The sequence below is a fragment of the Xenopus laevis genome, chromosome 1S (genome assembly GCF_017654675.1).
Source record: "Xenopus laevis strain J_2021 chromosome 1S, Xenopus_laevis_v10.1, whole genome shotgun sequence".
NCBI lineage: Eukaryota > Metazoa > Chordata > Amphibia > Anura > Pipidae > Xenopus > Xenopus laevis.
This window is the reverse complement of record NC_054372.1, coordinates 24,813,204-24,828,735: the sequence shown is the minus strand read 5'-3', so window position 1 is coordinate 24,828,735 and position 15,532 is coordinate 24,813,204. Positions and strand designations below refer to the sequence as shown.

General features: G+C 41.4%; 1 protein-coding gene across 8 annotated transcripts in view; it reads right to left on the bottom strand.

The window, feature by feature from the left end:
- tbc1d1.S (TBC1 domain family member 1 S homeolog) overlaps positions 1-15,532 on the bottom strand; it is a 112,878-nt gene that overhangs the window by 25,594 nt on the left and 71,752 nt on the right. For 5 of the 8 annotated variants that reach the window (XM_041579418.1, XM_041579420.1, XM_041579421.1 and 2 more), the window contains 3 exons: positions 10,557-10,676; positions 4,250-4,435; positions 757-918 (listed from right to left, as the gene is read on the bottom strand). In XM_041579418.1, coding sequence (XP_041435352.1) covers positions 757-918; positions 4,250-4,435; positions 10,557-10,676 — 468 coding nt within the window. The remainder of the gene's footprint in view (positions 1-756; positions 919-4,249; positions 4,436-10,556; positions 10,677-15,532) is intronic. The other 3 variants (XM_041579419.1, XM_018243094.2, XM_018243091.2) reach the window with 1 other exon arrangement.

Genomic DNA, 15,532 nt, shown 5'->3' with positions numbered 1-15,532 from the left:
TCCACAGGAAAGCAAAATCTTGAAATGTTTTTCAGTTTATACAGTGAAAAGTTGAGTTTGTAAAAAAGAATGCAGATGTTTTTTGGAACAGCCCAATATTTTCGTCACTTTCAGTAAAGGATTAACACAAATTTGCTACATTTTTCTTCATGTTTTGATTTGGAATAGAATGTGCAGCGTTGCCAATGCAGTTACGTGTAAGGAAATAAAAGATATATTAAGATTTTGAACTTTGTTCACTTTTTTTTTTAAATACACTGCTATCATTCACAACTGCGTGTGCGCATGTTTGCTTGTGTTTCCCTGGTGCAAAGTAGTAGACAGAGACAAACAGACAAAAGACTAGTACACACTGGACTTCACAAGATACCAAAAAAAAGGTTATTAAAACATGTCCAAATTGACATTTGCTCCCCACTGGGGCCTTTATCCCAAGGGGGACAGAAACTTTGGGCATTAATACACTTGTTGCTATTCTGTAATGTAATGTGTGTGCCAGTCTTTATCTATATGCCGCAAATGAAAATCCATCACTGCTTACTTGCCTCTATCAAGCAGTAGATTTGGAGCTCTTTGGAGAATTAGTATAGTATATGTGAGAACCGAGAATTAGTACAGTATATGTGAGAACAGAGAATTAGTACAGTATGTGTGTGCATTAGGTATTCCCAGTATCTCCAGACTGGCATTGCTTGTCACCTATTTATACAAGAATGGAGTCATTTTTTTGGTGTGTCGGGGGGCTCACTGGATTACCTTGTCCAACAGCTGCATGTATTTTTTCTATGTCAGTCTTAATCTTGGCTCTTCCAGGAGTACCGAGCATCTTCTCCCATACTAAAGTCACATCCTTCAAGCATGGAGTGATTTCTTCATAATCAAGTTTCAGCCTCTTATTCTGCAAGTCATTTTCTGAGGCTGAACAAATAAAAAAGTACAATATGTTATCAGAAGGTTTTTATCATCACTAGACATTAGACCAGTGATCCCCAACCTTTTTTACCTGCGAGCCACATTCAAATGTAAAAAGGGTTGGGGAGCAACACAAGCATGAAAAAGTCCCTTGGGGTGCCAAAAGGGCTGTTATTGGCTATTTCTTAGCCCCTATGTGGACTGGCAGTTTACAGGAGGCTCTATTTGGCACTATACTTAGTTTTTATGCAATTAAAACTTGCTTCCAAGCCTGGAATTCAAAAGTAAGCACCTGCTTTGAGGCCACTAGGAACAACATCCAAGGGGTTGGAGAGCAACATCCAAGGGATTGGAGAGCAACATGTTGCTCACTGGTTGAGGATCACTGCATTAGACACTATAGCCAGACCTCTGACCTTGCAAACCTAAGAACTGGGGCTTTCAAATGGGTCACTGGAGGATTTCCAGAAAGTGAACAAGTAGAGAGAGAGGTTGCAGTAGGGCATCAGTGGTAAGTGATCTTGGCTACCAGGAAAGACTGACCTAATTCCTTAGTGTTGACACACAGCAGCTGATAAGTCTTTCTGCTTCTTCTTTCAGCTCCTGGCTGTGCATACGCAGTATATCTTAAGCTGAACTTTAAAAAAAAAAGATGGCTATTTTGTTCTACTACGCATGGGTCTGCCCCAGGAAATTTGAAGAGAGAAGCACGAAGAGGATTGCTCCATGGCACTCACTGGAAGAACCCCCAGGCTGGTGCAGTTTTTGCACCAGCCCAGAGTGTCAGGTAAGTAAATACAATCACTTGGGGGTGCCTAACTTTTGGCACCCTGTAAGTATAAAATGACTTTGCTTCTCCTTTAAGGCTAGGGCCACACGGGAAGATTCGGGGAGATTGGTCGCCTGGCAACTAATCGCCGCGTCTTTGAGGGGACTAATCTCCCTGAATGGCTTGCTGGTATCTCCCACCCGCTAGCGCTAAAGTCGCCTGCGCCTATTCACATGCGGCGATACGTTTTTCAAATGGCAATTTCGAGCTACTTTGAAAAACGTGTCGACGCGTGTGAACAGGCGCAGGCGACTTTAGCGCTAGCGGGTGCAAGATACCAGCAAGCCATTCAGGGAGATTAGACGCGGCGATTAGTCGCCAGGCGACTAATCTCCCTGAAATCTTCCCGTGTGGCCTAGCCCTAAAGCACAGCAATTGTATTATTTAAATGATCACCAGAACACAAAAACAAATGAATTGTACTAATGCAACAGAGAAACAGCACACCAGTTTAATTGTAAAGTGATCACGGATTTGTTTTTCTTATAAAATCACGGATTCTTTTTTCCTTGTAAATTGAGGTCAGTGTGTGTATTTGTATATGGAAACCTGTTTGTATGAACTATTCAGTTTAGAAAATCACTTATCTCAGTTAATAGGTATGTTCCACAGTGTCCTGTTTATGAGCCCGAAATACTGCCCCTTAATTGTTTTCCACCTTCCTGGTTGGCCGTCAGCCAACTTCTGCTCACACGCCCCGTTCTAAAACATTGCCTGCAACTATCCTTTTGCAAACAGGTCACAGTACACAGGGAGTTGCAGAAGGTGTTTACACTTCGAAATTTTCTCGTGTCCTTGCATGGACAAAGGTTACCAAGAGATCGCTTAGGTAACCCAAACCCCAAAGGAAAGCAAATTTAGTAAGAAATCAATTAAGAAAATACATTATGGTAATCAATCACTTCCAGTTGTAGCACAGCAAAAGGGTCAGAATGCATACATCTCTCTAATCAGTACATGATGAACTATTAACAGTTATTAAGCTATTAACACAAACATCTACCAGACTTGTGTCCTCAGCACAGTTCTTTATGGCAGAGAAATATGGGTCAGCTACATGTCAGCAGCCTGAACATCTTTACATTCTAGTGTCTTAAGCTGGCCATAGATGTAAAGATTTTTAAAAGATCCAATCATTATCATGAGACCAAGAATATTTCGAAATGATCTTTTAAATGTACGATGTGTCCATCAACTAAAAAGACCATTTCTGGCGATATTGCCAGCAAAACTGAACGGTAGCTGCCTGCTTGGCCCTGCAGACATAGATAGATTGCACTGGGACCAATAAAGATTTTTTAAAGGAGAAGAAAAGCTCCAAGACAGTTTATTGCCAACAGATTAGCCACAATAGTGCAAGCTAGAATGCTATGTTTATTTTGCAGAATGCTTTACCACACCTGAGTAAACAGCTATAGACACTGTCTCTGTTTGTTTAGGATAAAAGCTACCATATAACCTTGGTGTGACATCACTTCCTGCCTGAGTCTCTCCCTGCTCACTAACAGCTCTGAGCTCAGATTGCAGCAGGGATGGGAGGAGGGAGGGGGAGAGGAGCAAACTGAGCATGCTCAAGCCCTGCCCTGGAGGTTTAAGCTGAAAACAGCAAGTCTGATACAGAAGCCCATGAGTACACAATAGAAGGAAAGAAATGCTGTGTTTCTTTTGACAGAGAACTCAGAGCAACATTACTTTGAGTGTTTACTGGTGTATATATAAAGACCTTTCTGATAAAGCTTACTTCATTTTAGCCTTTCCTTCTCCTTTAACCTGGCCGATCAATTTTCTGACAGATGTCGGCCGAAAAATCGTAAGATGTAAGATCGTTCGATTCATGTTATAGGTAACTTTTAATGTACATTAATATTTTGAAGAACAGTTTTTTTGTCAGTATCACTTTAAGCATATTCAGGGTATCACCTTACAGTACTACATATCTCATAGTGGAATATTGGATCATGCATTCATGGCCAGCATCGGTCTTGTTCCTAAGTCAATTACATCTTCATTTGCTTGGAGAAGTGCTACATACAGTATGAAGGCTGGCACATCTCCAAGCCAATGAAGAATCAGTCAGAGGAACTTATTCCTCTTTATCTGATGCTTAATTTGAAAGAAGTTATGACTTTATTGAGCCGGGCTTATTGTGGAGAAAGCAGAACAATAAAAGCAGCAAGGTGTGTGCTACAGAGTGACATTTCAGCAGAAGATGAAATAACCATAGATTTCTATAGCCCTGTTCTAGGATTGGTGCTTCCGTCAATCCAATGCACAAAAATAGAAATTCTGCTGTGCAAGGCATGGTAACAAGCTGAAACCTTGGGACAGTGCCCCCATATTGGGATAGCAAGGAGCACCCACGAGTATCATCAGATTCGGAAGTCATAAACGAGAATCCATGGGCATTCCAGTTAACCTGGTTAGAACAATACAGTCTACCTACAGTACTGGGCCTAAATAATTCAAGAGGATTTTACACACACACCATAAATACAAAACAAAATTGACCTTGCAGTTTTTTGTTTTCTTTTTCCATCCTGAGAAGCAGAATTTGTTGAAGAATAGCCTTTTTCCAGAGCAGTCGAAGCTCTTTCACTGTCCGATGCCTTATTTCTGCTGCTGACCGAACTGGATAATCTTCCCGAACAGGTTCTAGGGGTGATCTGGGCGGAATGTCCCCCAAATCTGAGTGGTCTGTTGGAATCAATATTTGAAAGTCAACCAATGCTATTAGTAACATCAATGAAGACATAAAAACCCTGAAAATATGTATTACGCAAGTATACAAGCACAATATAACAAGTATTATGTAGCACACATAATACACATAGTACAATGTAATGTTGTACTCTTCCGAAATGAAGGACACAGCCACCATTTTTCTTTGGGGAAAACTAAGTAGGGGACGGACCATTGATGTCGGGGGGTGGGGGGGTGGGATGGATGACCTTGGGGCGGAACAGATCATGTGGGGGGTGGGGTGGGTGATGTGGAGGGCAGGACTGATGACATGTCGATCATTGATTGGCTGATTGTCATGTCATTCACTTCAATGGCCTGCCCAGATTTCCTAATTTGGAAATCTGGACAAATCTGGTTCTTTTGCTCTAGAATTACTTATACTAAATATAGTGTAGTTAGTGTTTTGGCCCATGATCTCCATAGACTCAATTTTAAAGGGATACTGTCATGGGAAAAAACATTTTTTTTAAAAAATGAATCAGTTAATAGTAGGGATACTGTCATGGGAAAAAATTAATCCGTTAATAGCCCTGCTCCAGCAGAATTCTGCACTGAAACCCATTTCTCAAAAGAGCAAACAGATTTTTTTTATATTCAATTTTAAAATCTGACATGGGGCTAGACATATTGTCAATTTCCCAGCTGCCCCAAGTCATGTGACTTGTGCTCTGATAAACTTCAATCACTCTTTACTGCTGTACTGCAAGTTGGAGTGATATCACCCCCCCCAGCAGCCAAACAAAAGAACAATGGGAAGGTAACCAGATAGCAGCTCCCTAACACAAGATAACAGCTGCCTGGTAGATCTAAGAACAACACTCAATAGTAAAAACCCATGTCTCACTGAGACACATTCAGTTACATTGAAAAGGAAAAACAGCAGCCTGCCAGAAAGCATTTCTCTCCTAAAGTGCAGGCACAAGTCACATGACCAGGGGCAGCTGGGAAATTGACAAAATGTCTAGCCCCATGTCAGATTTCAAAATTGAATATAAAAACTTCTGTTTGCTCTTTTGAGAAATGGATTTCAGTGCAGAATTCAGCTGGAGCAGGGCTATTAACGGATTCATTTTTTCCCATGACAGTATCCCTTTAATGAAATAATTACATTTTTTTTAAATTATTTCCTTTTTCTCTGTAATAAAACAGTACCTTGTACTTGATCCCAACAGATATAATTAATACTTATTAGAGGAAAACCAATATTACTGGGTTTATTTAAGGTTTCAATGTTTATTTAGTACCGTAGATTTAAATATTACAGAAAAGACCCCTTTATCCTGAAAACCCCAGGTCCCAAGCATTTGGATAACAGGTCCCATACTCTACTATAAGGAACCCCTTGGAATCCAATGTCTAGTCAGTTCATAGCTCTAAACCCCCTTTAGGCTAATGGCACAACAAATAAACGTTCAATCAAACATTTTTCGGTCAAAAATCTTTCCCAGTTTCATGTAAAGGGCAAGAGGCAGTACCAAGTGGGCACTGGAGTATCACTACTTGTAGAACAGTGATCCCAAACCAGTAGCTCGCAAGTCACATGTTGCTCACCAACCCCTTAGATGTTGCTCCCAGTGGCCTCAAAGCAGGGGATTATTTTTGAATTCCTGGTTTCGAGGCAAATTTTGGTTGCATAAAACCAAACAGAGGCTCCTGTAGTCTGGAAGTCTATATAGAGGCTACTGAATAGTTAATCACAGCTCTTATTTGACATCCCTGTGCTTGTGTTACTCTCCAAGTCTTTTTACATTTAAATGTGGCTCACAAGTAAAAAAGGTTGGGGACCCCTGTTGTAGAAGAATGTGTGCTGTTAGCGGCCATTAGCTATTGGACCTACAACTTGAGAGCCATTGGTAGAATCCAGTGTTGATTGCTACTCCCACACTCCTAATTCAGAGATAGTGGTGCAACTGTTCTTAGGATACCTGGAAAGGTATCGCAATACAACTCAAAGCTCAATAACGTAGGAAGGGAATTCATCTATCCAGTTGGCTAAAGTGGGCAGCAACGCTGCATGACCTTGAGCAAATCATTTGTACAAAGCAACCTTTGCCTCAGGATTAAGGATTAACTTTGTGCCTCTCGCTATGTCATCTTCCAGCATTGCTTTATAATGTCTGATGGTTATCTCCCTAACAATACAGATTAGCATTTACAGTGCTACTGAGAAAATGACATTTAGTATGTGTCTTGATAACCGGCTGCACCATTCCAGATCTTTCCCCCACCCATCCAGCAGCCGGAGCACCAGCAATAAATTAATTAAGGCCTCGTGCATACTTGCCTATATGTGCTGGGGCGTAGGAAAAGTGCATGAGATGTAACGAAATCCAGTGTAGAATAACACCAACTTAAATCTTTGACTGTACAACGCATTTATAAGCGCTGATAAATAATTTGGTTCAGGATTTGGTGGAATCCAAACTATTTTAAGCAAAATTCTGATTCAGCTGAACCCAAGAGCCTGGCCACACAGAATCCAAACCCTATCTAATTTTAAATTTTTTTTAGCATGCGTGCACTGGTGCACCTGCTTTTCTGGTGCTGAAGAAGTATTCGGATTCAATTCGATTTTTGCCTGAATCCATAACCCTGGTGGATCACCAATTTGGTGATTCAGTTGCACCTTGAAAAGCAGGGTTCAGTGCATCCTTAATTTCCATGCACACACACGCAGCCCACCAATGCAGGGAACAACTACATAACTTTATGAATTATGAGAAATAAGTATTGCAAGAAACAAAACCCATATACATTTCCTATTTAAAACAACAGGCAAAAAAAAGTATATTCGGCACAAGCCCAAATCATTAAACTCGTGTTGAAAAAAGGAGATATCCAACTGCAACAGTCAATCTCTAAATTTATAGCAATGAGAAAGACTTGTGTGTTGTAAAGAAACTACAGAAAGGAAGGCAGTTGTACCTGGATTCACCTTTCACAGGGGCTGTTTAGGAGTTTAATACCTATATCACACACAGAAATATATTGCATTTCTTAATTCCATTATCACAAAATCTTTGGATGCCAAAGCAAAGCCAGATTTGAGTGAGGAATGAGGAACATAAAAAGTAGTAGAAGGTGCCTGGGTGCCCAAAGGTAAATACAGATGGAACAACTTCTGTTTTGATATCACACGGCACAATTCATTTCAATGGAAAAGGGTGTGATAAGGATCTAGTTGGTGGAGGGAGCCAAATATCTGCATGCAATCTGCCCTGCCTTTATGCACAGGCAATTGGAGCCTTGCTCAGGGTGCAGTGAGTTCTTAGAGGGTGTGTAGCCACACTGTCAGTTGGCAGGGAATGGAGGTCATTTAGGGCAGAGACACAAGCTGCAATTCGGGGAGATTAGTCTCCCAGACGAAAAGGAGTTTTGTCGCCGGCGAATAATCTCCCCGAATTGCAGCGTGTGTCTCTGCCCTTAGATCAGGGATCTCCAACCTTTTCAGTTAGTTCAGTTAGTTAGTTAGGGAGCAACACAATCATAAAAAATATTCTTGGGGTGCCAAATAAGTGCTGTGATTGGCGCTTTTGGTAGCCCCTATGTTGATTGTTAACCTTTATTGAGGCTCTGTTTGGCAGTGTACCTGGTTTTTATGCAACCAAAACTTGCCTCTAAACCAGGAATTCAAAAACAAGCATCTGCTTTGAAGCCACTGAGAACAACCTCCAAGGGGTTGGAGAGCAAAATGTTGCTCACGAGCTGCTGGTTGGGGATCACTGCCTTAGAGAATTGCGGGGGAGATAATGGGCAGATTGCAACCAAATTCCGAACACTGGGACGCTCTGCACCAACTCAGACCTCAGACTGCTCCCAGATCTAGGATCTATTACCCAAAAGCCTCACTATCCAGAATGTTACAAAATGTACTAATTCCATTTGTGAGTGTGTACTCTTTAAATGTTACTGATTTGAACACACACACACACACACTTCATTCCTTGGACAAGGTTAGTTTACCTATAAGCAGTGTCGGACTGGGGGGCCCAGGGCCCACCGGGGCTTCTGTCTCTAGGCCCCCCCCCCGCGGACCCAGAGGGCTGCTGCCTCGGGGCCTCCCGTCCGGTAACCCTCCTCTCTCCCCCTCCTCTTTGTGTGTGCACTTGCACATGCGCGTTAGCGCACACACTGAAAGGTTGTGGCAAAAAACTACGTGCGCTAATACACATGCATGTGCTAACACGCATGCGCACTTGCACACACAATCTGCGGCGAGATTGACGGGAGGAAGGCCCTGAGGCAATAGCTCTAAGGGTCCGGAGGTGGAGCTCTGAGACAGAAGCCAGGAAGAAATCCAGGTTGCGGATCTGGGCTGGCGGGGCCCACTAGAGCCGGGGGTCCACCGGGTTTTTTTCCCAGTGTCCCGCCGGCCCAGTCGGACCCTGCCTATAAGCTAACCAAGTAAACATTCTGAAACCCATGATCTGCAAATGCGGATAATAAGAGTTAAGACACAAAGAGCTAACTAATTAATCTGTTCCGGAAAAGGCTCAGTCTTTCCACAGAGTGAAAAACCACATATTAGCAGCGCAGACAACAAAGGTCTCAGGATGAGAGCAATGATTCACAGTGCTACCTAATCATGTTCCGGCTCTTCCACAATGGACACATTCTTACAGCCATCAGTTTTGTCATGGGACTAGATTTACGCCTGGACAAGACAGAATGCACAAGAGGACAGCCGTGATTTGTGGACAGGCCCGGATTTGTGGAAAGGCCACCAAGGTCCGGGCAGCAGGATTTTAGGGGTCGGCATGCTACCCAACCACACCAATATTGGTTCAGAAACACTGGGGATGCGCAGGAGATACAATAGTTTTTTTTAACTTCTCGTGTACCAATCCCCATTGCTCCAAAAATGTGTGGGTATAAAGGGGAGGGGACAGGTGCAACGAATGACAGCAGGCCTAGGGGTGCCTGCAATGTAAATCTGGCCCTGCTCCTATAGAAAGTGTCAAAATATGTAATAAATCTACGCCAATTCCTAATGATAGTATCAGCAGCCACAACTAATTTTGCCTCATCTGGTATGTTATTGAATTATATAAATAAAGCAGGAGATTAGGATTCTGGCCTGGGTTAGGCAATGGCATTTCTTTAGGCTTCTAAAGGACTGCCCAAACGGAGTTCCTAAATAACAGCCGTTGGGTAAGGGAGAGGTTTCCTTATCTGGCACAATAGTCCTTTTGTACATTCTGTCCTGTCCAGTCATGTATGGAGTCCCGTGACAGACCTGATGGCTGTAATGATGAGTATATTGCAGAGGGTTCGGACAAGGAGCACATCAGTACTTTGACCTAAGGGTCACTGTATGACACTCATTATTATCTGATCTTTAGTCCTTGGATCATCGTGGTTTGGCCCAGTATATCCATGTTCAGTTCTAGTGAATATCTGCTCATATGGTGACTTTGCCAAGTCTTAAAGGGGCCCTCTAAAAAAACACAAAACACTTTTTTACATAAAGAAAGAAAATAGGGATGCACCGAATCCAGGATTCGGTCGGGATTCGGCCAAATCCTTCTCCCTGGCCGAATCGAGTCTGAATCCTAATTTACATATGCAAATTAGGGGCAGGGAGGGAAATCGAGTGACCTTTTGTCTCAAAACAAGGAAGCAACTATTTTCCCCCTTCCCACCCCAAATTTGCGTATGCAAATTAGGATTCGGATTCAGTTCGGCATTCGGCCGAATCTTTCGCAAAGGATTGGCACTAAAAATTTTCTTATTAAAAATACTTATTAAAAATACTAAAATATTAACCTACATTAACCTAACTAAAAGTTACCTATAGGCCATGTTGATCGTTTTTCACTGAAAGTTCTGCTTTTGTAAGCAATTGTCACTGAAGTTCCTAAATCTGTTTTGCCAACCTGACTGTCCCTTCTTAACCTGTCAGTTAGAGTTTCTAATACGGACTAATGCTGCATACCTCCCAACTGTCCCATTTTCAAAGGAACAGTCCCGCTTTTGTACTGAAAAGTCCCGACTTTCTCTGCACTGAACAGCCAGAAAAACATACAAAGTATTTAACTTAATTGGCTTTTGGCAGAGAGGAGAAGTAATTCACCGGGTAATGCTGGCAGCAAGCTTGCTGATTCCTCTTTCACTGGGCGTCGGGGATTCACATTGATCGGACGGCCAGGGTAATTCTTTTTCTCTTTTGGCCCAGAACAGCCACCTGGTGCAACTAAAATACTTTGTTTCAATTTTGAGATAAGCAAAAAAATAATTGTAACAATTTAGATAAATAGGTCTCTTGGGAGAGTTAAGACTCACAGCTTAAAGGGCAATTCACCTTCATTAGCAAAACTGTAATAACTGAAAAAACACAGAAATATGTTCAAACTTTCATAACCTGCCAAATTTTGTAAAATGTACATGGTAATTAGGGGTGTGGCCATACAAATGGGCATGACCAAAAAAATGTTTGTCCCTCTTCCAAAATGTTGGAAGGTATGATGTGGCACAGATATGGCAGCCCCTTCATAGAGGAACAGGCTAGTAAGAAAGGGAAAGTAAAAGCATCAGACAAATACTAAAATTATAAACAGCATTCAAAGATAATGTTATGATAGATAATAAAAAAGGTTAGTAGTGTTCTGGCTATTATGTTACACATCCAGTCACTCCAGCCTTTATACAATACATTTTTGGCTAAATAACTATATTAGAAACATTTTTTATTTTGCACAGTCTATTTACCCAGTTTTTATTTTTATACTGAACAATTCCTTTAATTTGGCTTGCAACATTGTTTGAGAAGTGCAGAAAATATAAACAGACAGACACTGCTTTTAATAACAACTACATTTACACACAACCTAAAACCATTGGAATTTTTTAATGAATGTGTACTGGAGAAGTTGCTGAGAATGCCATTTTCTGTCTGTGCAAAGCGGAGTGGAGAACCCAAACGTAACACAGCAGCAATTCATTTATATGACTGCAGAGCCACATGATCAGCCGTTTCGTAGCAGTTCCCAATGAAAGTGGCATATATGACTTTTAGAATAAATTTACCAGTAAATTTATAGCAAGGGCTGAAACAGCAGCATTGTATTAAACTGGGTGGTGAGTTTAATTATACTGCGCAGGGGAAAAGGTTTTCAATTCAGTTTGTTTAGTGTTTATTTGGTGAACAACAGCTCCACCTACATTTTATAAATCACAGGTTCACCTGCAATGTAAACTAATGTACTTCTGCTTTTACCGCACTTTAAAGCAACTGAATTGCATTTTGAAGATATTAAATTTACTTGTCAAAAATAGTCAAACATAACTGAAAACTTTTTTTTCCTTCTGCTTCCTGATAAAACTTGTTGTTCCCTTACTACTGCTAGCAAACCCTGAAAATACAGTAAAATAAAAGAAATGAAAATGAAGGCAATGAACGGGAACACAGCTCCCTGATATAATCCGTCCAGGAAGATGGATGGAAAAGAATGGATAATGGAGGTTTTAATACATGGAATTAAAGGGGCAAAAAAGTCTTATTCTTTGCATCCAACATTCTGCATTAACCCTTTGGTGCCCTGTGCTGACAAGGATGGGCTGAAGAAAGCTGCCCATGTATGGCCAGATATCTATAGGGCAGGTTTAAAAATCCCAATTTGCAGGGACTGTAGGGGCACGGCAGAGACACCCATTATGGCTAGATTGTTTGACCCTGGGGTCATTCTGATTTGAATTTTTGAATTTAAACACATGCACTTGCATATTTACTAAATTACTTAGACAGGGGACCAGGGGATGTGCATTGATTGTACATAAACATATTATAATTAACAGAGACGGAACTAGGTGGGGGCAGGCCCTTGTGCGGGCCTTGCAGCCGGGCCCTGCCCCCCACCCTCTTCCGTGCGGCGCTGCAGCCGCTGCAGTGGACCCTGCGGGGGTGCGGGCCCTGGCCCAATTGCACCCCCTGCTTACGCCACTGATAATTTAGCCTTAAGAGTGCATCCACAACCTCCCTTTTTTGTATTTGTCATTCTGATTTGACAACCTTGCCAAACAAGTGAATCTTATTGTGTGTGGCCAGCTGTACTGTACCACCCCCTATGAAAGACAGGTTTATGTAGGTAAAAATGCCGCAGGTACCCAAGTGCCTGTTCTTCAATTGTGGATAGAAGCTCAGCCAGTCAGGAAACTCTATGCCACCCAATCAAGTTTTACAATAATGTCTGCATACTGCCTTGGTGTGTAACACAGTCATCTCTAGGTTTCTCATCTTGGTAATATTCGGTGGTCATACCTTTTAATAATGATATTGTATAGGGACAATATTTCAGCTGCAGACTGGACAAGAAAATTATGTTTAATATAGATAAGAATTATGCGCCTCCGGATGCGCCGAGCATGAAGTAAGCCGATCACATGTTGGTGTATAACATCTTCCAGCAAACTTCTAATGGAAAAGGATTTAGGATTTACAGGTATATGACCTGTTAAGAGAGCTTCGTTTTCTGAAGTGGCCTCTCGAGGAAACTTCAAGCGTCTCTCTGAAAAAGAAATGCTCCGAGTGCCATCCCGCCGGCGATTAACATTCTAGCCAATCGTGATGGCAGGGGAAGGCAGTTCGGGTAATTAGTCGCCCCGAAGAAGAGGAGATTTGTCGCCGGACGACTAATCTTCCCGTATCTGACAGCGTGTCTCTGCCCTTACAACGGACAACGGATCTTTCTATAATTTGGACGGTTTTATTATTACAGAGAAAAAGAAAATAATTTTTAAAAAATTTGGATTATTGGATTAAATTGAAGTCTACGGGAGATGGCTTTTCTGTAATTCTGAGCTTTCTGCATAACTGATCCCGTGTGTGTGTTTTATCCATTTTTTTTTCCAGTCGCTGGTCTTTGGTGAAAGAACATAATATTTTCAATAGTACAGAGAGAGAATGACTCCATCTCCTTGGACCACTTCCAGTCCAGTGCAAGCAAATGATAAGATGATCCAATTAGATGTGGATTTTTTTTTTTATCTTTGGAGAGGCAGAAATACTTGCATATGAATGCCACTATAGCAAAGAAATATCGAGCAGAATACTTGTGCATTGCATGCTCTTTTTATTCTGATGAGACAGATTTACTGGCAGCTTTTTTTTGCCCCTATTAAACCTGCATATGGCTAAGCAATGACAAAAAAAGTAATAAATAATGGTCAGGGTTTCACAGACTAAAGGTGGCCGTAGACGTAACAATTATGATCATTCTTGAAAAAGATCATTCCAAGAAAGATTGTTTATTTCAATACACACGTGTAGAGCTTAATCGTCAGAGATACAGAAAGAAACAATAGAAATCTACCTGTATCTGATGATTCAGCACTAACAATGGCCGATGTTTGGGTGCCTTCAAAGGCACCCGATCAATATTTTCCGTCCGACCCCATCGACGAGTCGACTGATATCCAAGTCTTCTGCTGATATCGGTCGGCTCTTTTCCCACCATATACACACCGAATATCGTACGGAAATTTGTTTTGTCCGATATTATATGTGCGTCTATGGCCGCCATAACAAATAATAATGTCCTAGGCAAATCAGTCTATTGGTGCATCATGGTGGGTAAATGACATTCCAGGCACCATGTTCCTTTCTCAGTTCTACTAGCAAAGACTCTTTGCTAGTAGAGTGAATAACAGGAGCGCGAAAGCAGCAATTTTTCCATTTTATTTGTTTATCCATTATGTAAATAAGACTACTATATTGGGAGGTTTGAGTGCCTGCTACTGTCTGTCTCCAAAAATGAGACACGTGCAAAAGGAACTCAACTCAAGTGGAAGAAGAGATTTTATGGCAGAGATTTGTAGAACAATGACACCAGCACCGACTGACATTTTATTTAGTGAAAAAGGATTGGATAACACTGAGACTGAACAGACTCCATATACTGATAGGGTAAAAGTAGAGTTGAAAGCACTTTACTTAGTAAATCTGGTTTTTAGACTTCACATCAGTAAAAAACCCAAAGGCTGTAGGTTATTGTGCTTGCGCTGGGCTGTTATTAAACTTATTAAGTCATTAATAGTGTGGAATTTATGTATAATGCTGCTCAGCTTTGTTGGAGGCCATTGGAACAGGATGGGCTACCCAAAGGGTGCAGGTAAGTAACAGATTTCAGAGAGTAGTTTAAAAGTGGAGTCTTAAATAAAACTAGATCGAGATATGATCTCACCAACAGACATCTCAAGTCTGCGTCTATAATATTACTAGGTGTAATTAATCTCTATAAATTCTAGTGCACAAATGGTGTGTCATTGGTTAGGTACCCCTAGGCCCTAGCATTTCAAACCAGCTGCTTCAGCAGGAGAAACAGAAGTGCTCTGTGGCCCTGACACTTATCTCTGCACTGCTTTCTGCAGCTGGAGGTACTATGGCAGAGATCCCTCCCAGTAGCCCCTACTTACCCTCTAGTTTCAAAGTCACTAACTTAGTGCACATACTGCCTGATACATAATGCTCATTTGCACTGGCACCCTGATCTCTGAGGAGTAGAGCAACTCTGCTTCAGTGGCACGGCTACTGGTTGTTGGGAGTGGCACAGCAATCCTATGCCATCAGAGAACATATAGTAACCAACTTACAAGATGTGGAGCCCTAATACACCTCAGCTATTCAACTCTCCCATCAAAGCTATAGAGATGCAGTTAAATATGAAAAATATTATACTTCATATACAAAACATATCATTTTTATTGTTCACTTATGTATACTCAGCCATTGTGTATTTAAGTCTTGTTCTGAATATCTATTCTTCCCATTCTTTTAATGAGCTAACGGCACACTAACAGGGCAGCGCTTAGGGTTGCCACCTTTTCTGGAAAAAAAATACCGGACTTCCTGTATATTTATCTTTTTCCCCTATTAATAAGATTGGGATCAACCATAATTTTTACCGGCCAGGTGGCAACCCCAGCAGAGCACCAAATTGTAAGTGTGTTAAGTGTGTCCAATTCACAAAAGATATTTTATAGTTTGTTACGGATTTGTCATTATACTGCCAAATTTTACAAATTGTAAAATGGTGGAAAGTTATTGTGCTGTGA